Raw genomic sequence first — 24,137 nt, forward strand, 5'->3', positions numbered from 1 at the left:
GGTATTCAATTCAGTGTATTTGGAAAATCTGGTGTTCAATTCTGTGTCTTTGAAAAATCTGTGTTTAATTCAATGTATTTGAGAAATCTGTGTTCAATTCAGTGTATGTGAAAAATCTGTGTTCAATTCAGTGTCTTTGAAAAATCTGTGTTCAATTCAGTGTATTTGGAAAATCTGGTGTTCAATTCAGTGTATTTGGAAAATCTGTGTTCAATTCAATGTATTTGAAAAATCTGCTGTTTAATTCAATGTATTTGGAAAATCTGCTGTTCAATTCAGTGTATTTGGAAAATCTGTGTTTAATTCAGTGTCTTTGAAAAATCTGTGTTTAATTCAGTGTCTTTGAAAAATCTGCTGTTTAATTCAGTGTATTTGAAAAATCTGTGTTCAATTCAGTGTATTTGGAAAACCTGTGTTCAATTCAGTGTATGTGAAAAATCTGTGTTCAATTCAGTGTATTTGGAAAATCTGTGTTCAATTCAGAGTATTTGGAAAATCTGCTGTTTAATTCAGTGTATTTGAAAAATCTGCTGTTTAATTCAGTGTATTTGGAAAATCTGCTGTTCAATTCAGTGTCTTTGAAAAATCTGTGTTTAATTCAATGTATTTGAAAAATCTGGTGTCCAATTCAGTGTATTTGAAAAATCTGCTGTTCAATTCAGAGTATTTGAAAAATCTGGTGTTTAATTCAGTGTATTTGGAAAATCTGCTGTTCAATTCAGTGTATTTGAAAAACCTGAAGTTCAATTAAGAGTATTTGAAAAATCTGCTGTTTAATTCAATGTATTTGAAAAATCTGGTGTTCAATTCAGTGTATTAGAAAAATCTGGTGTCCAATTCAGTGTATTTGGAAAATCTGTGTTTAATTCAGTGTCTTTGGAAAATCTGCTGTTTAATTCAGTGTCTTTGGAAAATCTGGTGTTCAATTCAGAGTATTTGAAAAATCTGCTGTTTAATTCAATGTATTTGGAAAATCTGTGTTTAATTCAGTGTCTTTGGAAAATCTGGTGTTCAATTCAATGTATTTGAAAAATCTGCTGTTTAATTCAATGTCTTTGGAAAATCTGTGTTCAATTCAGTCTTATTGAAAAATCTGCTGTTTAATTCAGAGTATTTGAAAAACCTGGAGTTTTTTTAGCCCATTTCTGTGTAAAATCAGATCTCCCTTCCTCCTGTGACTTTTTCTGCTGCAGGACAGGGCTTGGCAGCAGGGAATGCTGCTCCCTATCCCTAAAGTCACCTTTTCAATCTTTCTTTTTACCCTGACAGGGACAGAATGATGCTGCTCAAGTTGGAACAGGAGATTCTGGAGTTCATTAGTGATAACAAGTAAGTTTAATTCATTGTCTTTGAAAAATCTGCTGTTCAATTCAGTGTATTTGAAAACCAGTGGTGCTGGAGTCTGTGCCGAGCAAGGGGAATTTCCCAACGGAGATTTGGGAATTTGGGGATTTGGAGCAGGGTGAGGATGTTCTCCTGCACACCCTGAGGTGGCAGGGGTGGAAGTGACTGTCCCTGTCCCTGTCCCTGTCCCTGTCCCCCAGCAATCAGTTCAAGAAGTTCCCCCAGATGACCTCGTACCACCGCATGCTGCTGCACCGCGTGGCCGCGTACTTCGGCATGGATCACAACGTGGACCAGACTGGCAAGGCTGTGATCATCAACAAGACCAGCAACACGCGAATGTAAGCGCCTTCCTTCCCTGCTTCCTTTCCTTTGCTCCTTCCCTTTGCTTTTCCCCTTGCTCCTTCCCTGCTTCCTTCCCTGCTTCCTTCCCCTTTCCTCCTTCCCTGCTTCCTTCCCTTGCTCCTTCCCTTGCTCCTTCCCTGCTTCCTTCCCTGCTTCCTTCCTTTGCTCCTTCCCTGCTTCCTTCCCCTTTCCTCCTTCCCTGCTTCCTTCCCCATTCCTCCTTCCCTGCTTCCTTCCCTGCTTCCTTCCCCTTGCTCCTTCCCTGCTTCCTTTCCTTTGCTTTTCCCCTGCTTCCTTCCCTGCCTCCTTCCCTGCCTCCTTCCCTGCTTCCTTTCCTTTGCTTTTCCCCTTGCTCCTTCCCTGCTTCCTTCCCCTTTCCTCCTTCCCCATTCCTCCTTCCCCTTGCTCCTTCCCTGCTTCCTTCCCTGCTTCCTTCCCTGCTTCCTTTCCCTTGCTTTTCCTCTTTCTTCCTTCCCCTGCTTCCTTCCCCTTCTTCCTTTCCCTTGCTTTTCCCCTTTCTTCCTTCCCCTTTCCTCCTTCCCCTTTCTTCCTTCCCCTTTCTACCTTCCCTTTTCTTCCTTCCCCTTGATTCCTTCCCCTTGATTCCTTCCCCTTGCTTTTCCCCTTCTCCATCTCTTCCCTTTTTCCCTTTTTCCTTTCCCATTCTCTTCCCCTTCTTCTTCTCCTTCCCCTTCTTCTTCCCTGTCTTCTTCCTCTTCCCCTTTTCCCTTCCCCTTTTCCCTTCCCCTTTTCCCTTTCCCTTTTCCCTTCCCCTTTTGCCCTTTCCCTTTTTCCTTCTTCCCCTTCTTCTTCTCTCATCCCCTTCCCCATTTTCCTTTTCCTTCCTCTTCCCTTTTCCCTCTTTCCCTTCCCTTCTCCTTCCCCTTCTTCTTTCCCTTCTTCTTCCCCTTCCCCTTTTTCCTTTCCTTCCTCTTTCCCTTTTTCTCTTTCCCTTTTCCCTTTCCCTTCCCCTTCTTTTCCCCCTTCTTTTCCCCCTTCTTTTCCCCCTTCCCCTTCTCCTTCCCCTTCTTCTTCCCCGTCTTCTTCCTCTTCCCCTTTTCCCATTCCCTTTTCCCTTTCCCTTTTCCCTTTTCCCTTTCCCCTTTTCCCTTTTCCCTTTCCCCTTTTCCTTTTTCCTTCTTCCCCTTCTTCTTCTCTCATCCCCTTCCCCTTTTTCCTTTCCTTCCTCTTTCCCTTTTTCTCTTTCCCTTTTCCCTTTCCCTTCCCCTTCTTTTCCCCCTTCTTTTCCCCCTTCTTTTCCCCCTTCTCCTTCCCCTTTTCCTTCCCCTTTTCCTTCCCCTTTTCCTTCCCCTTTTCCTTCCCCTTTTCCTTCCCCTTCTCCTTCTCCTTCTCCTTCTCCTTCTCCTTCTCCTTCTCCTTCTCCTTCTCCTTCTCCTTCTCCTTCTCCTTCCCCTTTCCCTTCTCCTTCCCCTTCTCTTTCCCTTTTCCCTTTTTCCTTCCCCTTTCCCCTCTCCCTTCCCCACATCCCAGGAATCCTCTGTACCAGGATGGGTTCCACACCACATTTACATTTTTGTTTTACCTCATTAGAGGTGAAGCTCCCTCTCTAGAACCAGAATCACAGAATGAAGGGGCACAGGGAAGAAAAACCTTTTCCTTCCAGCCCTCCCTGCCTCTCCACAGCTCCTGGAGGAAGGGACAGGAGCTGAAATTTCCCCCAAATTTCCCCCAAATTTCCCCCAATTTTCACCCAAATTTCACCCAAATTTCACCTTAAAACTGCTTTTTTTCCCCTCCTAACAAGGGCTGGTTCTCTTGCAGCCCCGAGCAGAGATTCTCTGAGCACATCAAGGACGAGAAGAGCGCAGAATTCCCTCAGAGGTTCATCCTGAAGAGGGATGACACCAGCATGGAGCGGGACGACAACCAGGTGAGGGAGGGCACAGCACAAAAACTCCAAAATTCTCCTGCCCCTCATCCCATGGAAGCTCCCACCCCACCCAGGCAGCAACATCTGAATTTCATCAAAGATTTTTTTGCCCAATTTTATAGAAATGGATGGAGAATTGCTGTGGGTTTTATGGCTCTGCTTCTCCATTCCCCAACTGGATCAGGGGAATTTTTGATGGGAATTTTTTAGATTTTCCTTTGAAACCAGGGTGATATTCTTGATTTTCCCCCTTAAACCAAGGTGATATTCCTGATTTTCCCTCTGAATATTGCTGCTTTTCCTCATGGAACCAGTGACCATGGTGGTATTCCTGATTTTCCCTCTTGAAACCAGGGTGATATTCCTGATTTTCCAGGGTGAGATTCCTGATATTTTCCCCATTGGATCAGGGTGATATTCCTGATTTTCCCCCTTAACCCAAGGTGATATTCCTGATTTTCTGAAACCAGGGAGATATTCCTCATTTCCCCCATGAAACCAGGGAGATATTCCTGATTTTCCCTGTGAAACCAGGGTGATATTCCTGATTTTCCCTGTGAAACCAGGTTGATATTCCTGATTTTCCCTGGAGCGGGACGACAACCAGGTGAGGGAGGGCACAGGGCGGCCTTGGCAAAGCTCCCAGGAGCACAAAAACTCCAAAATTCTCCTGCCCCTCATCCCATGGAAGCTCCCACCCCACCCAGGCAGCAACATCTGAATTTCATCAAAGATTTTTTTGCCCAATTTTATGGAAATGGATGAAAAATTGCTGTGGGTTTTATGGCTCTGCTTCTCCATTCCCCAAAATCAGCTGGAGGCCAGGCCAGGTTTTAAAAAGTGGAGCCTTTTTCCAAGGTTTCTTTGGGAATATTTTGCTTTCTCCTCTTGCAGCAAGCCATGCCCTATCCCAATGATATCAGCTCCCATTTCCATAAAAACATGGAATAATTGGGCTTGGAAAAACCCTTAAAGCTCCTCCAGTTCCATCCCTGGACATTTTCCACCATCCCAAATGCATTGAGCAGCAGCATTGCCCCAACCTGGCCTTGGGCATTCCAGGGATGGGGCAGCCACAGCTTCCCTGGGCAAAAATTCCTGAAAAAATTCCTGAAAAAATTCCTGAAAAAATTCCTGAAAAAATTCCTGAGCCTGTTCTGGGAGGAGTTTTTTAGATTAGGAATTTTTTTGGGAATTTTTGATGGGAATTTTTTTAGATGGGAATTTTTTAGATGGGAATTTTAGATGGGAATTTTTGATGGGAATTTTTTTAGATGGGAATTTTTTTTGAATTTTTTAGATGGGAATTTTTTAGATGGGAATTTTTTTTAGATGGGAAATTTTGGGGAATTTTTGATGGGAATTTTTTTAGATGTGAATTTTAGATGGGAATTTTTGATGTGAATTTTTTAGATGGGGATTTTTTTTAGATGGGAATTTTTTTTTGGAATTTTTGATGGGAATTTTTGATGGGAATTTTTTAATGGGAATTTTTTGGGAATTTTTGATGGGAATTTTTTAGATTTTCCTTTGAAACCAGGGTGATATTCCTGATTTTCCAGGGTGATATTCCTGATATTTTCCCCATTGGATCAGGGTGATATTCCTGATTTTCCCCCTTAACCCAAGGTGATATTCCTGATTTTCTGAAACCAGGGAGATATTCCTCATTTCCCCCATGAAACCAGGGAGATATTCCTCATTTTCCCTGTGAATATTCCTGTTTTTCCCCATGGAACCAGGGTGATATTCCTGATTTTCCAGGGTGATATTCCTGACATTTCCCCCATGAAACCAGGGTGATATTCCTGATATTTTCCCTCTGAATATTCCTGATTTTCCCTATGAAACCAGGGTGATATTCCTGATATTTTCCCTCTGAATATTCCTGATATTTCCCCATGGAACCAGGGTGATATTCCTGATTTTCCAGGCTGATATTCCTGATTTTCCAGGCCGACATTCCTGACATTTTCCCCATGAAACCAGGGTGATATTCCTGATTTTCCAGGGTGATATTCCTGATTTTCCAGGGTGACATTCCTGATATTTTCCCCATGGAACCAGGGTGATATTCCTGATTTTCCATGGTGACATTCCCGATTTTTTCCCCATGAAACCAGGGTGATATTCCTGATTTCTGCCTCATGCAGAGCTCAGGCAGGCTGGTTTCTATTTGGGAACAGCCAGGAATGAACCCCCTGGCCCCTTCATCCTTGCACTCAGGTGTCTCCAAGGTCGGTGCAGGTGCACAAAATCACCAAATCCACAATTCCCACCCAAAATTGGCAGCACTGGCTGCTCCTGCTGACCCCTGAGCTGTGTTTGTCCCTTCAGATCAGACTCCCCTTGCAGGATGGGAGAAGGAGCAAATCCATCGAGGAGCGGGAGGAGGAATACCAGCGGGTCAGGGAGAGGATCTTTGCACGAGAGGTGAGTTTTGGGATCCTTCACCAAATCATGATTAATCACCAATTTATTATCATTATTATCAGCATTGTTATTATTATTCCTGGAGCTTTGGGCCACAAGGTTTTCCCCTTCAATATTGCAGATGTTGATTTTTTCCCTGCCAACGTTTCTCAGAGTTTTGGGGCCGCTGGATTCCAGCAAAGGTGGTTGAGCTTCTGGGGTGGAGGAGCCACAGCTGCAGCCTCCAGCCTGCTCCTTCCAGAAATTCCAGGGAATTTGGGCATTCCCAGGAGGAATTTGGGCATTTCCAGGAGGGATTTGGGCATTTCCAGGAGGGATTTGGGCATTCCTGGGTGGAATTTAGTCTGCTCCTTCCAGAAATTCCAGGGAATTTGGGCATTCCTGGGTGGAATTTAGCCCTCAGGAGGGATTTAATCCTTCCCAGGAGGGATTTGGGCCTTCCCAGGAGGGATTTGGGCCTTCCCAGAAGGAATTTGGGCATTTCCAGAAGGAATTTGGGCATTTCCAGGAGGGATTTGGGCATTCCTAGGAGGGATTTGGGCCTTCCTGGGTGGAATTTAGCCCTTCTTAGGAGGGATTTAGTCCTTCCCAAAAGGGATTTGGGCATTCCCAGAAGGGATTTGGGCACTCCAAGGAAGAATTGGGCATTCCCAGGAGGGATTTGGGCATTTCCAGGAGGAATTTGGGCATTCCCAGAAGGAATTTGGCCATTCCTGGGTGGAATTTAGCCCTTAGGAGGGATTTAATCCTTCCCAGGAGGGATTTGGGCCTTCCCAGGAGGGATTTGGGCATTCCCAGAAGGGATTTGGGCACTCCAAGGAGGAATTGGGCATTTCCAGGAGGAATTTGGGCATTCCCGGGGGGATTTAATCCTTCCCAGAAGGGATTTGGGCATTTACAGAAGGAATTTGGGCATTTTTGGGTGGAATTTAGCCCTCAGGAGGGATTTAATCCTTCCCAGGAGGGATTTGGGCCTTCCCAGGAGGAATTTGGGCACTCCCAGGAGGAATTTGGGCATTTCCAGAAGGAATTTGGGCATTTCCAGGAGGGATTTGGGCATTCCCAGGAGGGATTTGGGCATTTCTGGGCGGAATTTAGCCCTTCTTAGGAGGGATTTAGTCCTTCCCAGGAGGAATTGAGCATTCCCAGGAGGAATTTGGGCATTTCCAGGAGGGATTTGGGCATTTCCAGGAGGGATTTGGGCCTTCCCAGGAGGAATTGTGCATTCCTAGGAGGGATTTGGGCCTTCCTGGGTGGAATTTAGCCCTTCTTAGGAGGGATTTAGTCCTTCCCAGGAGGAATTTGGGCATTTCCAGGAGGGATTTGGGCATTTCCAGGAGGGATTTGGCATTTCCAGGAGGGATTTGGGCCTTCCCGGGGGGAATTTGGGCCTTCCCAGAAGGGATTTGGGCCTTCCCGGGAGGAGTTTGGGCCTTCCCAGAAGGAATTTGGGCATTTCCAGGAGGGATTTGGGCATTTCTGGGTGGAATTTAGCCCTTCTTAGGAGGGATTTGGGCATTCCCAGAAGGGATTTGGGCATTTCCAAGAGGGATTTGGGCATTTCCAGAAGGAATTTGGGCATTTCTGGGTGGAATTTAGCCCTTCTTAGGAGGGATTTGGGCCTTCCCAGGAGGAATTTTGGCATTTCCAGGAGGAATTTGGGCACTCCCAGGAGGAATTTGGGCATTTCCAGAAGGGATTTGGGCCTTCCCAGGAGGGATTTGGGCCTTCCCAGGAGGAGTTTGGGCATTTCCAGAAGGAATTTGGGCATTCCCAGAAGGAATTTGGGCATTTCTGGGTGGAATTTAGCCCTTCTTAGGAGGGATTTGGGCCTTCCCAGGAGGAATTGTGCATTCCTAGGAGGGATTTGGGCATTTCCAGGAGGAATTTGGGCATTCCCAGAAGGGATTTGGGCATTTCTGGGTGGAATTTAGTCCTTCTTAGGAGGGATTTAGTCCTTCCCGGGAGGGATTTGGGCCTTCCCAGGAGGAGTTTGGGCATTTCCAGGAGGGAATTTGGACATTTCCAGGAGGGAATTTGGACCTTCCTATATGGAATTGGGCATTCCCAGGTGGAATTTAATCCTTCCCAGGAGGGATTTGGGCATTCCCAGAAGGAATTTAGGCCTGCCCAGGAGGAATTTAGGTTTTCCTATGAGGAATTGGGCATTTCCAGGAGGGATTTGGGCATTTCCAGAAGGAATTTGGCCATTTCTGGGTGGAATTTAGCCCTTTCCAGGGAGGGATTTACTCCCTCCCAGAGGGATTTGGGCCTTCCCAGGAGGAATTTGGGCATTCCTAGAAGGGATTTAGGCCTTCCTAGGAAGCATTTGGTATTTTCAGGAGGGATTTGGGCACTCCAAGAAGGAATTTTGGCATTCCCAGGACGGATTTGGGCATTTCCAGGAGGGAATTTGGACATTTCCAGGGGGAATTTGGACCTTCCTATATGGAATTGGGCATTCCCAGGTGGAATTTAATCCTTCCCAGGAGGGATTTGGGCATTCCCAGAAGGAATTTAGGCCTGCCCAGGAGGAATTTAGGTTTTCCTATGAGGAATTGGGCATTTCCAGGAGGGATTTGGGCATTTCCAGAAGGAATTTGGCCATTTCTGGGTGGAATTTAGCCCTTTCCAGGGAGGGATTTACTCCCTCCCAGAGGGATTTGGGCATTCCTAGAAGGGATTTAGGCCTTCCTAGGAGGAATTTGGTATTCTCAGGAGGGATTTGGGCATTCCTAGAAAGGATTTAGGACTTCCTAGGAGGAATTTGGGCATTCCCAGGAGGAATTTGGGCATTCCCATGAGGAATTTCGTCCTTCCTAGAAGGAATTTCGTCCTTCCTGGGAGGAACTGGGAGACCTGAGGGATCAGGGAATTCCCTGGATGGATCCCTCAGGGATCTGCTGTGCAGGGGGCTCAGCACCACCCTCAGCACCCTCCGGGTGCCGTCCCCACCCTCTGGAATTGGGGTTTTTCCCACATTTTTTTTTTGAAGTCTCTTTTTTTTTTCTTTCCTCCCCATCTCCACCTTGCTGCTGCTCCCAGTCTGGCCAGAATGGATTCCTCACAGACAGCAGGTGAGTGCTGCCCTGGTATAATTTCATTTTAAATGCCATAAAATTCTGCTTTTCCCTCTCCACATTCCCCCCAGAATGCTTTTCTTGCAGCTCCCACCCACAGATGCAGATTTGCAGGGATTTCTCTTTGATTTTTTTTGTGCCATGCCATGCACAGCTGCTCCAGGACTCACTGAAGGTGTTTTTTGTTTTTCTTTCAAAAATAAAATGAAAAAGGAGGGTGAGAACGGCAGGGAGGAATTCCAGCAGTTTCCAAATCTCTTTTTTCCCCCAAAAAGGACAGGGAATCCCTGCCCTGAAGGGTTTTTGTTTTTTCCTTTCAAAAATAAAATGAAAAAGGAGGGTGAGAACGGCAGGGAGGAATTGAGGAATTCCAGCAGTTTCCAAATCTCTTTTTTCCCCCAAAAAGGACAGGGAATCCCTGCCCTGAAGGGTTTTTGTTTTTTCCTTTCAAAAATAAAATGAAAAAGGAGGGTGAGAACGGCAGGGAGGAATTCCAGCAGTTTCCAAATCTCTTTTTTCCCCCAAAAAGGACAGGGAATCCCTGCCTTGAAGGGTTTTTGTTTTTTCCTTTCAAAAATAAAATGAAAAAGGAGGGTGAGAACGGCAGGGAGGAATTGAGGAATTCCAGCAGTTTTCAAATCTCTTTTTTCCCCCAAAAAGGACAGGGAATCCCTGCCCTGAAGGGTTTTTGTTTTTTCCTTTCAAAAATAAAATGAAAAAGGAGGGTGAGAACGGCAGGGAGGAATTGAGGAATTCCAGCAGTTTTCAAATCTCTTTTTTCCCCCAAAAAGGACAGGGAATCCCTGCCCTGAAGGGTTTTTGTTTTTTCCTTTCAAAAATAAAATGAAAAAGGAGGGTGAGAATGGCAGGGAGGAATTGAGGAATTCCAGCAGTTTTCAAATCTCTTTTTTCCCCCCAAAAAGGACAGGAAATCCCTGCCCTTACAGTGCCAGGATCAGGCAGGGCTGTCCCTAATCCCTGCTTATCCATTCTGGGTGATTTCAAGGTGACACTGAAGTGTCTCAGGCTCCATCTGAGCTGCTGAGGGTGAATTCTGCCCTGGGAGACTCTAAAATGTTGATTTTCCCTCCTCACACTCCCCACAGAATGCTTTTCTTGTTGCTCTCACAGGCAGGGGCAGATTTGCAGGGATTTCCCTGTGATTTATTTGTGCCATGCCACGCTGAATGCCCCAGGGGAGTTTTCTAAAAGTGTTTTCTTTCAATTTTGAGTCCTTTTTGGCTGTTTAAAATTCAAAAGGAGGGTGGCAATGGCAGGGAGGAATTCCAGCAGTTTTCAATCCTCTTTTTCTCCCAAAAAGATAGGAAATGCTCATCCCTGCCTTTCTGCCTGCTGGATTTTGGCAGAAAAGTGAAATCACACACTTGTAATCAACTGCACAGCCATGACCTCAGTGCCACCAAAATCACTGCAGTGATCCCAAAATCAGTCAATTCTGGGAGCCTTTTCCATGGCCTCAGGTCAAAATGCAGAGCTCTCCTTGAGTCAGAGGGGTCACAGGATCACAGAATCACAGAATGAATCACAGAATGAATCAATCACAGAATCCCAGAATGAATCAATCACAGAATCCCAGAATGAATCCCTCAATCACAGAATCACAGAATCAATCACAGAATCAATCAATCACAGAATGAATCAATCACAGAATCCCAGAATGAATCACAGAATCACAGAATGAATCCCTCAATCACAGAATCACAGAATGAATCACAGAATCACAGAATGAATCACAGGATCACAGAATCAATCACAGAATGAATCCCTCAATCACAGAATCAATCACAGATTCACAGAATCCCAGAATCAATCACAGAATCCCAGAATCCCAGAATCAATCCCAGAATCAATCACAGAATCACAGAATCAATCCCAGAATCAATCCCAAAATCAATCCCAGAATCACAGAATGAATCATAGAATCAATCCCAGAATCAATCCCAGAATCCCAGAATCAATCCCAGAATCAATCCCAAAATCTATCCCAGAATCAATCCCAGAATCCCAGAATCAATCCCAGAATCACAGAATGAATCACAGAATCCCAGAATCAATCACAGAATCACTCCCAGAATCAATCCCAGAATCCCAGAATCAATCCCAGAATCAATCACAGAATCAATCCCAGAATCAATCCCAGAATCACAGAATGAATCACAGAATCCCAGAATCAATCACAGAATCACTCCCAGAATCAATCCCAGAATCACAGAATCAATCCCAGAATCAATCCCAGAATCAATCCCAGAATCACAGAATGAATCACAGAATCAATCCCAGAATCACAGAGTCAATCCCAGAATCAATCACAGAATCAATCCCAGAATCCCAGAATCAATCCCAGAATCACAGAATCAATCCCAGAATCCCAGAATCAATCCCAGAATCAATCCCAGAATCAATCCCAGAATCAATCCCAGAACCAATCCCAGAATCAATCCCAGAATCACAGAATGATGAGGTTGGAAGAGCCCTCTCAGACCATCGAGTCCAACCTGTGCCCTCACACCTCACCCAGACTGTAGCACCCAGTGCCTGTCCAGCCTTTCCTTAACCACATCACAGAGATGGTGATTCCACCACCTCCCTGGGAAGAGCATTCCAGTGCTTTATTATTCTTTTGGTGGAAAATTTTCCTCCTGACATCCAACCTATCCCTTCCCTGCTGCACCTGTGTCCTCTCCAACCCGTGTCCTGTCCTTTTTTGCTGTCACACTGCCCCAAAAGGCTCCCAGGCCCAGCACACTGGGGGCACTGGTGCAGCAGCAGCAGCAGCTCTGGCCCTGTCCCTGCCCTGGAGCCCGGTTTGAGTCGTGCCCTCCCTGCAGGGGCGCCCGGGAAGGGCTGGGCAGGAGCCCTGGCAGCCGCCAGAGCAGCACCGAGAGCGACATCAAATCCCTGGAGCCGCGTCCCTGGAGCAGCACGGACTCTGACGGCTCCATCCGCAGCCTGAGGCCGCCTGTCACCAAAGCCAGCAGCTTCAGTGGCATCTCCATCCTCACCAGAGGGGACAGCGTGGGCAGCAGCAAGGGCAGCGCCGGCAGCAGGAGCTCACGGGCAGGTACAGGAGGGCAGGGGGGAACGGGGGTCTTGGTGTGGAAAAGGGCACCTGGGAGATGGATTTGGGGTTCTGGAAATGGGGATCTTTACATGGAAAAGGGCACCTGGGAGATGGATTTGGGGTTGGGGGAATGGGGATCTTGGCATGGAAAAGGGCACCTGGGAGATGGATTTTAGGTTGGGGAACTGGAGCTCTTTACCTGAGAAAGGGCACCTGGCAGACTGATTGAGGGCTGGGGGAAATGGGGATCTTTACATGAGAAAGGGCACCTGGGAGGTGGATTTTAGGTTGGGGAATGGAGATCTTTACATGGAAAAGGGCACCTGGATGTCTCCATGGTCTCCAGTCTGTCACCAGCACTGGCAGATGTTGGGTTGAGGAACTGGAGCTCTTTACCTGAGAAAGGGCACCTGGGAGGTGGATTTAGGGCTGGGGAAACTGGAGCCCTTTACCTGCCAAAGGGCACCTGGGAGATGGATTTTGGGCTGGGGGAATGGAGATCTTTACATGAAAAAGGGCATCTGGGAGGTGGATTTAGGGCTGGGGAAATGGAGATCTTTATGTGAAAAAGGGCACCTGGGAGATGGATTTTGGGTTGGGGAAATGGAGATCTTTCTCTCCTAAAGGACACCTGGCAGACTGATTTAGGGCTGGGGGAAATGGGGATCTTTACATGGACAAGGGCACCTGGGAGGTGGATTTTAGGTTGGGGGAATGGGGATCTTGGCATGGAAAAGGGCACCTGAGAGATGGATTTTGGGTTCTGGAAATGGGAATCTTTACATGGAAAAGGGCACCTGGGATAGGGAATGGGGGTCTTGGCATGGAAAAGGGCACCTGGGATAGGGAATGGGGGTCTTGGCATGGAAAAGGGCACCTGGGAGGTGGATTTGGGGTTGGGGGAATGGGGATCTTGAACTGAAAAAGGGCACCTGGGAGATGGATTTAGGGCTGGGGGAAATGGGGATCTTTACCTGCCAAAGGGCACCTGAGAGGTGGATTTTGGGTTGGGGAAATGGGGATCTTTGCATGGAAAAGGGCACCTGGGATAGGGAATGGGGGTCTTGGTATGGAAAAGGGCACCTGGGGTAGGGAATGGGGGTCTTGGCATGGAAAAGGGCACCTGGGAGATGGATTTGGGGTTGGGGAAATGGGGATCTTGAACTGAAAAAGGGCACCTGGGAGATGGATTTAGGGCTGGGGAAACTGGAGCCCTTTACCTGCCAAAGGGCACCTGGGAGATGGATTTTGGATTCTGGAAATGGGAATCTTTACATGGAAAAGGGCACCTGGGATAGGGAAGGGGGATCTTGGCAAGGAAAAGGGCACCTGGGAGATGGATTTGGGGTTCTGGAAATGGGGATCTTTACATGGAAAAGGGCACCTGGATGTCTCCATGGTCTCCAGTCTGTCACCAGCACTGGCAGATGTTGGGTTGAGGAACTGGAGCTCTTTACCTGAGAAAGGGCACCTGGGAGGTGGATTTAGGGCTGGGGAAACTGGAGCCCTTTACCTGCCAAAGGGCACCTGGGAGATGGATTTTGGGCTGGGGGGAATGGAGATCTTTACATGAAAAAGGGCATCTGGGAGGTGGATTTAGGGCTGGGGAAATGGAGATCTTTATGTGAAAAAGGGCACCTGGGAGATGGATTTTGGGTTGGGGAAATGGGGATCTTTGCATGAAAAAGGGCACCTGGGAGATGGATTTTGGGTTGGGGAAATGGAGATCTTTCTCTCCTAAAGGACACCTGGCAGACTGATTTAGGGCTGGGGGAAATGGGGGATCTTTACATGGACAAGGGCACCTGGGAGGTGGATTTTAGGTTGGGGGAATGGGGATCTTGGCATGGAAAAGGGCACCTGAGAGATGGATTTTGGGTTCTGGAAATGGAGATCTTTGCATGGAAAAGGGCACCTGGGCTAGGGAATGGGGGTCTTGGCATGGAAAAGGGCACATGGGAGGTGGATTTGGGGTTGGGGAAACTGGAGCCCTTTACCTGCCAAAGGGCACCTGGCTGAATAAATTTGGGTTGGGGAACTGGAAATCTTTGCCTGCCAAAGGACACCTGGGTGTTGGGGGGGCACATCCAGGACTCTGTTCTGTTCCAGGTGTGGTGCTAGGTGCCCCTAACAGTGGAATGGAGTGGAATGGAGTGGAATGGAGTGGAATGGAGTGGAAAGGAAAGGAAAGGAAAGGAAAGGAAAGGAAAGGAAAGGAAAGGAAAGGAAAGGAAAGGAAAGGAAAGGAAAGGAAAGGAAAGGAAAGGAAAGGAAAGGAAAGGAAAGGATGGAATAGAGTGGAATGGAATGGAATAGAATGGAAAGGAATGGAAGGGAACGGAATGGAAGGGAACGGAATGGAATGGAGTGGAATGGAGTGGAATGGAATGGAATGGAATGGAATGGAATGGAATGGAATGGAATGGAATGGAATGGAATGGAATGGAAAGGAAAGAATGGAATGGAGTGGAATGGAATGGAATGGAACGGAATAGAATAGAATGGAAAGGAATGGAATAGAATGGAATAGAATGGAATGGAGCAGAATGGAATAGAATAGAATGGAATGGAATGGAATAGAATAGAATAGAATAGAATAGAATAGAATAGAATAGAATAGAGTGGAATAGAATAGAGTGGAGTGGAATGGAATGGAATGGTGTGGAATGGAATAGAATGGAATGGAAGGGAATAGAATAGAGTAGAATGGAATGGAATGGAATGGAATGGAATAAAATAAAATAGAATGGAATGGAATGGAATGGAATGGAATGGAATGGAATGGAATAGAGTGGAATGGAATAGAGTGGAGTGGAATGGAGTGGAATGGAATGGAATGGAATAGAATAGAATAGAATAGAATAGAATAGAATAGAATAGAATAATAGTTCAGCCCCCTGGCTCAGTGCAGTCAGATGCATCCTACAGGTGCCCTCCCCTGCTCTGTTCCCCGCTCCCTGCTGCTTCCCTGCTGCCTCCCAGCTCTCTGTGCCCCTCTCTCTGTCTCTCTGTGCTGCAGGTTTGGTGCTGGCTGCCCCCGAGGGCTGCAGCCCGTCCCCCTCATCCCAGGCCGCCGTGCCCTCCTGCCCTGCTCGGCCCCGCAGCCGCCCGGGCTCCCCCCGGCCCAGCAGCAGCAGCAGCAGCAGCAGCAGCCGCCCATCAGCAGCCCCATCATGTCCCAGGTGAGTCCCACGGGGCAATTTGGGGGGGTAAAATGTGGTTCATAACCTTGCTAGAATACATCTGCCTATTTTCTGTTTCTTGCTTTACTTGGTTTTCTTAACACGATGCAGAAATTCTCAGGAAATTCTCAGGAAATTTAGATCACGACTCAAAGTTTGTCTCATTTTTGAAGACAAACTGAAAGTAATTCAGCTTTTTTGCTGAAGCAGTAATTCTGCTTTTTTTTTGCTGGCATTAAGCGTTGCTGTGTGCAAAAAAACCCCAATCACTTGTGTTGAAATTTTAGAAGTTTAATAGTAATAAAATAATAGTTCTAAAATAGTTATAATAATAGTAATAAATAATAGTCAAAAGTTAGTTATGCTAATATATTAGTAGTAACTTTTTGCTAATATATTAGTAGTAACTTTTTGCTAATATATTAGTAATAACTTTTTGCTAATATGTTAGTAATAACTTTTTGCTAATATATTAGTAATAACTTTTTACTAATATATCAGTAATAACTTTTTACTAATATATTAGTAAAAAGTTAGTTATACTAATATTAGAAATAAATAGTTATAGTTAGTAGTTATAGTTAATAGTTATAGTTAATAGTTATAATTAATAGTTATATTAGTTAATAGATATATTAGTTAATATATATATTAGTTAATATATATATTAGTTAATAGTTATATTTAGTTTATAGTCATAATTAGCTATATTTAGTTTATAGTTATAATTAATAGTTATATTAGTTAATAGATATATTAGTTAATAGTTATATAACCATTAGTAATAGTAATAATATAAAAATAGTTATAAAAATTAGAACAATACAAATTTGGGCAATCAGAATTAGGACAATAAAGGACAATAAAAGCAAACAATTGGACCAGGTGTCCTGAGGTCCCTCCCAACCTGGGCAGTTCCATGGTTCTCAGAAGGGAAGAACCTTCTGGAAAAGCTTTTACTACAGGTATCAGGAGCAGCTTCCAGCTGTAGCACAGGGGGAACTGATATTTTTTGGGCTCTGGAGGGGCTCCAGGGGTTGTGGATTTGTTTGTGGAGGATCCTGAGCCTCGAGGAATGAGCTGGGGTGTCTGTCTGGAGCTGGGATAGCAGAGAGCCTGGGTGGGATCTCAGGCTGGGGTTTCAGTCTGGATCTTCTGCTGTCTGATCCAAGGGTTTAGAGCCTGGAATGAAATGATCTCAGGTTGTTTGGGTGTTGGTGAAGGATCTGGAAATGCACCATGCCCGTGTCCATCCAAAGGTGCAATCAAAGCATCAGCCCCCCCACCCAGCAGTGACCATTGGTGCCCAAAGCACAGGGTGGGCTTCAGTGAGGGGCTTTAGTGAGGGGTTTCAGTGAGGGGTTTCAGTGAGGGGTTTTAGTGAGGGGTTTTAGTGAGGGGTTTCAGTGAGGGGTTTCAGTGAGGGGTTTTAGTGAGGGGTTTCAGTGAGGGGTTTAGTGAGGGGTTTCAGTGAGGGGTTTCAGTGAGGGGTTTCAGTGAAGGGTTTCAGTGAGGGGTTTAGTGAGGGGTTTCAGTGAGGGGTTTAGTGAGGGGTTTCAGTGAAGGGTTTCAGTGAGGGGTTTAGTGAGGGGTTTCAGTGAAGGGTTTAGTGAGGGGTTTCAGTGAGGGGTTTAGTGAGGGGTTTCAGTGAAGGGTTTCAGTGAGGGGCTTTAGTGAGGGGTTTTAGTGAGGGGTTTAGTGAGGGGTTTCAGTGAGGGGCTTTAGTGAGGGGTTTTAGTGAGGGGTTTCAGTGAGGGGTTTCAGTGAGGGGTTTCAGTGAGGGGTTTCAGTGAGGGGCTTCAGTGAGGGGTTTCAGTGAAGGGTTTCAGTGAGGGGTTTCAGTGAGGGGTTTAGTGAGGGGTTTCAGTGAGGGGTTTAGTGAGGGGTTTCAGTGAGGGGTTTCAGTGAGGGGTTTTAGTGAGGGGTTTCAGTGAGGGGTTTCAGTGAAGGGTTTCAGTGAGGGGTTTCAGTGAGGGGTTTCAGTGAGGGGCTTCAGTGAGGGGTTTCAGTGAAGGGTTTCAGTGAGGGGTTTTAGTGAGGGGTTTCAGTGAGGGGTTTCAGTGAAGGGTTTCAGTGAAGGGTTTTAGTGAGGGGTTTCAGTGAGGGGTTTCAGTCTCATCAAGTGCTCCAGGTGACACAGAGGGGTCCCTGTGGAAGGTGAGTGGGCACCAGGAGCACTGTGGGCAGTGCTGGGAGCAGCAGAGACACCTGGGCTGTGCCTGATGGGTGGGTGGTGGATACTGCCCTGGATGGTTCCTGTGCTTCCCAAGGCCCTGCAAGGCTCCTCTGTGTTTGCAGTTGGCTCACTTGACACTAACCTGGTTGTTCCTTCTTTCTCTCCTTCCTTCCTTCCTTCCTCCTTCCTTCCTTCCTTCCTTCCTTCCTTCCTTCCTTCCTTCCTTCCTTCCTTCCTTCCTTCCTTCCTTCCTTCCTTCCTTCCTTCCTTCCTTCCTTCCTTCCTTCCTTCCTTCCTTCCTTCCTTCCTTCCTTCCTTCCTTCCTTCCTTCCTTCCTTCCTTCCTTCCTCCCTTCCTCCCTCCCTTCCTCCCTCCCTCCTTCCCTCCCTCCCTTCCTTCATTTTCCTCCTTCCTCCCTCCTTTTCCTCTGTTTTCCTCCCTCCTTTCCCTTAATTTTCCTCCTTCCTCCCTCCCTTTTCCTTCCCCCTTTTTCCTTCATTTTCCTCCTCCCTTTTCTTCCCTTTTTGTTCTTCCTTTTCCTCTCTTTCCTTCCCCCTTTTCCCTCATTTTCCTCCTACCTTTTCCTCCCTTTTCCTCCCTCCTTTTCCTTCCTTTCCCTTCATTTTCCTTCTCCTTCTTCTCTCCTCCCTTTCCTCCTTTTCCTCCCTTTCCTTCCTTTCCTCCCTTTCTTTCCTCTTCCTTTTCCTCCCTTTCCCTTCCATCCTTTCCTTCATTTCCTTCTTCCCTTTTCCTTCATTTTCCTCCTTCCTCCCTCCCTTTTCCTCCCTTTTCCTTCCCCTTTTCCTTCATTTTCCTCCCTCCTTTTCCTCCATTTTCCTTCCTTCTTTTCCTCCCTTTTCCTTCCTTCTTTTCCTCCCTTTTCCTCCATTTTCCTCCTTCATTTTCCTCCCTCCTTTTCCTCCATTTTCCTTCCTTCTTTTCCTCCCTTTTCCTTCCTTCTTTTCCTCCCTTTTCCTCCCTTTTCCTTCCCCCTTTTCCTCCATTTTCCTTCCCCCTTTTCCTTCATTTTCCTCCCTCCTTTTCCTCCATTTTCCTCCCTTCTTTTCCTCCCTTTTCCTTCCTTCTTTTCCTCCCTTTTCCTCCATTTTCCTTCCTCCTTTCCCTCCCTTTTCCTCCATTTTCCTCCCTCCTCTCCCTGCCCATCCCTCTCTGCTGGTGTAGCCGGTGCCGGCGCTGCAGCCCGTTCCGTACTCTCCAAGCTCCTGCCCCCAAGTCCTCCTGCCAGTCTCTCCACCCCAGCAGTACAACCTGGTACAAACCCCCGTTCCTCTTCTGCTCTGTCTCTTGTGCTCTGTGCTGTGTTTGTGTTCTGTGAGCTTGTGCTGATCAGGTGTGTCCCAAACACCCCCCCTGGGGCTGGGATCCACCCAGCTCTGGGGTCCCTGAGGCCACGGCACCGCCACTGCTGGCTGGGAAGAGCAAATTGAGAGCTCCCAGAGCCACCCAGCAATGCCTGAGGCCATGGGACCACCACTGCTGGCTGGGAAGAGCAAATTGAGAGCTCCCAGAGCCACCCAGCAATGCCTGAGGCCATGGGACCACCACTGCTGGCTGGGAAGAGCAAATTGAGAGCTCCCAGAGCCACCCAGCAATGCCTAAGGCCACCACTGCTGGAGTGGTGGCTTGAAAAGAGCCTGGGAAGAGCAAATTCAGAGCTCCCAGAGCCACCCAGCAGATGCCTGAGGCCATGGGACCACCAGTGCTGCTTGGGAAGAGCAAATCCCAAGCCCAGAGCTCCCCAGCAGATGCCTTGGAAAGAGCCTGGGAAGAGCAAATTCAGAGCTCCCAGAGCTCCCCAGCAATGCCTGAGGCCACCACTGCTGGATTGGTGGCCTTGGGAAGAGCAAATTCCAAGCCCAGAGCTCCCCAGAAGATGCCTGAGGCCACAGGACCACCAGTGCTGGAGTGGTGGCCTTGGGAAGAGCAAATTCAGAGCTCCCAAAAAGATGCCTGAGGCCACCACTGTTGGACTGGTGGCCTTGGAAAGAGCAAATCCCAAGCCCTGAGCTCCCCAGAAGATGCCTTGGAAAGAGTCTGGGAAGAGCAAATCCCAAGCCCAGAGCTCTCAGCAGATGCCTGAGGCCGCCACTGCTGGATTGGTGGCTTGGGAAGAGCCTGGGAAGAGCAAATTCAGAGCTCCCAGAGCTCCCAAAAAGATGGATGAGGCCATGGGACCAGAAGAGCCTGGGAAGAGCAAATTCCAAGCCCAGAGCTCTCAGCAGATGCCTGAGGCCACAGGACCACCAGTGCTGGAGTGGTGGCCTTGGGAAGAGCCTGGGAAGAGCAAATTCAGAGCTCCCAAAAAAATGCCTGAGGCCACTACTGTTGGACTGGTGGCCTTGGAAAGAGCAAATCCCAAGCCCTGAGCTCCTCAGCAGATCCCTGAGGCCATGGGACCACCAGTGCTGCTTGGGAAGAGAAATTCAGAGCTCCCAGAGCTCCCCAGCAGATGCCTGAGGCCACCACTGCTGGATTGGTGGGTTGGGAAGAGCCTGGGAAGAGCAAATTCAGAGCTCCCAGAGCCACCCAGCAATGCCTGAGGCCACAGGACCACCAGTGCTGGAGTGGTGGCCTTGGGAAGAGCAAATTCCAAGCCCAGAGCTCCCCAGCAGATGCCTTGGGAAGAGCCTGGGAAGAGCAAATTCAGAGCTCCCAAAAAAATGCCTGAGGCCACCACTGTTGGACTGGTGGCCTTGGAAAGAGCAAATTCCAAGCCCAGAGCTCCCCAGCAGATGCCTGAGGCCACCACTGCTGGATTGGTGGGTTGGGAAGAGCCTGGGAAGAGCAAATTCAGAGCTCCAGAGCTCCCAAAAAGATGCATGAGGCCATGGCACCACCAGTGCTGGAGTGGTGGCCTTGGGAAGAGCAAATCCCAAGCCCAGAGCTCCCCAGCAGATGCCTTGGGAAGAGCCTGGGAAGAGCAAATTCAGAGCTCTCAGAGCTCCCAAAAAGATGGATGAGGCCATGGGACCAGAAGAGCCTGGGAAGAGCAAATCCCAAGCCCAGAGCTCCTCAGCAGATGCATGAGGCCACAGGACCACCAGTGCTGCTTGGGAAAAGCCTGGGAAGAGCAAGTTCAAAGCCCAGAGCTCCCCAGCAATGCCTGAGGCCACCACTGCTGGATTGGTGGCCTTGGAAAGATCTGGAAGGAGCCAATTCAGAGCTCCCAGAGCTCCCCAGCAATGCCTGAGGCCACCACTGCTGCACTGGTGGCCTTGCCAAGAGCAAACCCCAAGCCCAGAGCTCCCCAGCCGTGCTTGTGCTCATTGTGGGGTCTGGGGGCCGTGGCTGCCCCCGGGGCTCAGCCCAGCCCCTGTGTTGTCCCCACAGGGATCTTTTGGCAATGTTGTCCCCCGTGGGACGTGGCAGCTGGGCTGGAGTCACCCCTCGTGTCCCCACATCTGCTGAGCTCAGCTGGCATGTCCCATGTCCCATGTCCTGCTCTGGGTCTGTGGCTCGTTTTTGGGGGGCTTCTCTGGGAGAAGGGGTCTGTATTTACCAGCAGAGCTGTGTCCTGCTGCTCCTTTTGTCCCACCTCCTCCATCCTTTCCCTGTTCCAGGCCAATGAGCTCAGCTGGCATGTCCCATGTCCCGTGTCCTGCTCTGGGTCTGTGCCTCATGTTTGGGGGGCTTCTCTGGGAGAAGGGGTCTGTATTTACCAGCAGAGCTGTGTCCTACTCTCATTTTGTCCCACCTCCTCCATCCTTGCCCCATTCCAGGCTCTGAGCTCAGCTGGCATGTCCCATGTCCCATGTCCTGCTCTGTGCCTCATTTTTGGGGGTGTTTTGGGGAGTTTCTTTGGGAGAAGGGGTCTGTATTTACCAACAGAGCTGTGTCCTGCTGCCCTTTTTGTCCCACCTCCTCCATCCTTGCCCCGTTCCAGGCCGACGAGCTCAGCAGCCCCTTCGGGCAGATCAGCCTCAGCCGCCAGGGCTCCACGGAGGCTCCAGACCCTTCCTCGGGGATGTTCCAGCCCTCGCTGCTGTCCCAGCACCCCCAGCAGCCAGGGTTCATCATGGCAGCTCCTCCTGGGCAGCCCATCCCCACCTCCAGCTACTCTGCCTCGGGGCACACGGCCCCCAGCCAGCCGGTGCTGCAGCCCCAGGGCTACATCCAGCCCCCACAGCAGGTGACGGGGACACCAGGAGGGTGGGGGGCACCAGGGGGATGGATGGCACCAGGGGATGGAGGGCACCAGGGGGGTTGGAACCAGGGGGAGGGCACCAGGGGATGGAGGGCACCAGGGGGGTTGGAACCAGGGGGAGGGCACCAGGGGATGGAGGGCACCAGGGGGAGGGCACCAGGGGGAGGGCACCAGGGGGTGGCACCAGGGGATGGAGGGCACCAGGGATAGGGCACCAGGGGATGGAGGGCACCAGGGGGAGGGCACCCAGGGGGATGGAGGGCACCAGGGGCTCATAGGGGAATTGAGATTCTGACTCTACTGTCAGATTCTTAGAGGGCTAATTTATTATTATATTGTATTGTATTGTATTGTATTGTATTGTATTATATTATATTATATTATATTATATTACATTACATTATATTATATTATATTATATTATATTATATTACATTACATTATATTATATTATATTATATTACATTACATTATATTACATTATATTATATTACATTATATTACATTATATTATATTACATTACATTACATTATATTATGTTATATTATATTATATTATATTACATTACATTATATTACATTACATTACATTACATTATATTATATTACATTACATTATATTACATTATATTATATTACATTACATTACATTATATTACATTATATTATATTATATTATATTATATTAATTATGTCGTATCGTATCATACCATATTACATTATTATATCATAGCATGTTATTTCATACTGTTATAATATTAAATGATACTATTTTTTATGGTATTATACACTACATTGCATTACATTACATGAAGTGATATATTACATGATATTACATTATATTACATTATATATCATATCATACCATATCATGTTGTTATGATATTATATGATATTATTTTATAAGGTATGATACATTGCATTGCATTATATTACATGATATTACATGATATCATATTACATAATATTATATAATATTGCTATTATATTATATTGCTATTATATATGATAATATAATATAATATAATATAATATAATATAATATAATATAATATAATATAATTTATTATATCATATTTTAATCCATCTGGGACATCCCCAGACCTGCTGGGGAGGGGGTCCCTGTGGTATTTTTGGGGTTCCTCAGATGGAGAAGGAGTTGAGAATCTGACTCCATGTTCTTAGAAGGCTAATTTATTATTATATTATATTATATTATATTATATTATATTATATCATATTATATCATTTTTATAATATTATACGATATTATTTTATATAGTATGATATATTGCATTATATTATATAATATAATATTAATATATTATATTATATTATATTATATTATATTATATTATATTATATTATATTTATACTAGAACTATACTAAAGAATAGAGAAAGGATACAGACAGAAGGCTACAAAGAATTGATAATGAAAACTCCTGACTCATTCCAGAGTCCTGACACAGCCTGGCCATGCTTGGTCATCAAATCCAAAACAATTCACACGTTGGATAAAAAAAAAATCTCCAACCACATCGCAGAGCAGCAAAACACAGGAGAAACAAACCAGCAAATCATAATTTACATTTCATTCCTGAGGCCTCTCAGCTTCTGGGGAGAAAAAAAAAAATCCTAACGAAAGGATTTTCCATAAAATATATATAAAATATATATAAAATATATATATAAAATATATATAAAATATATATAAAATATATATATATAAAAGATATATAAAATATATATATATAATATATAATATATATATATAAATATATAAAAGATATATAAAATATATATAAAAATATATAAAAATATATATAAAAATATATATAAAATATATATTTTATATATATTAAAATATATATAAAATATATATAAAATATGTATAAAAATATATATAAAAAATATATATAATATATATAAAATATATATATAAAATATATATAAAATATACATAAAATATATATAAAATATATAAAAATCAGCTTTCTTGCTCCTGCTCCTTGCTGTGCTCACACCCCTGGGTTGTTTTCTTTTTGCCCCTGACAGATTCAGGTTTCTTACTACCCCCCTGGGCAGTACCCCAACTCCAGCCAGCAATACCGACCCCTCAGTCACCCAGTGGCCTACAGCTCCCAGCGCCCCCAGCAGCTCCCCCAGCAGTCCCAGCAGCCAGGTAAGGGGCTGGAAAAGGGCTAAAAAGGGCTAAAAAGGGTTAAAAAGGGGTTAAAAAGGGCAAATCTCCCTTTGCTGCTGCTGTTGTTGGCCCCAGGGGTCTCCCCTGCGCTCTCTGGGGTTGGGTTGTGGCTGCTCGTGGGTGGAAGCTGGGGGTGTCTGTGTCCTTCCCTCCCTCTCCTCATTGCTCACTGAGGCACTGAGATGGGTTTAAACCCCACTGAGGGCTGCCTGGGGGGTTTAAAGGCAGGAGTTC

The 24,137-nt window shown here is 46.5% G+C and overlaps 1 protein-coding gene across 1 annotated transcript in view; it reads left to right on the forward strand.

The window, feature by feature from the left end:
• The window catches only part of R3HDM2 (R3H domain containing 2), a 91,756-nt gene that overhangs the window by 45,976 nt on the left and 21,643 nt on the right, over positions 1 to 24,137 (forward strand). Inside the window, 11 exon segments of the mRNA XM_071456167.1 lie at positions 1,270 to 1,329; positions 1,545 to 1,685; positions 3,472 to 3,580; positions 5,918 to 6,013; positions 9,059 to 9,090; positions 11,943 to 12,175; positions 15,195 to 15,245; positions 15,248 to 15,357; positions 18,716 to 18,805; positions 21,438 to 21,683; positions 23,756 to 23,882. Of these exon segments, the coding sequence (XP_071312268.1) occupies positions 1,270 to 1,329; positions 1,545 to 1,685; positions 3,472 to 3,580; positions 5,918 to 6,013; positions 9,059 to 9,090; positions 11,943 to 12,175; positions 15,195 to 15,245; positions 15,248 to 15,357; positions 18,716 to 18,805; positions 21,438 to 21,683; positions 23,756 to 23,882 (1,295 nt within the window).

The sequence above is a fragment of the Agelaius tricolor genome, unplaced genomic scaffold, assembly GCF_023055355.1.
Source record: "Agelaius tricolor isolate 1412-34295 unplaced genomic scaffold, bAgeTri1.0.p SCAF_55, whole genome shotgun sequence".
Taxonomy (NCBI): domain Eukaryota; kingdom Metazoa; phylum Chordata; class Aves; order Passeriformes; family Icteridae; genus Agelaius; species Agelaius tricolor.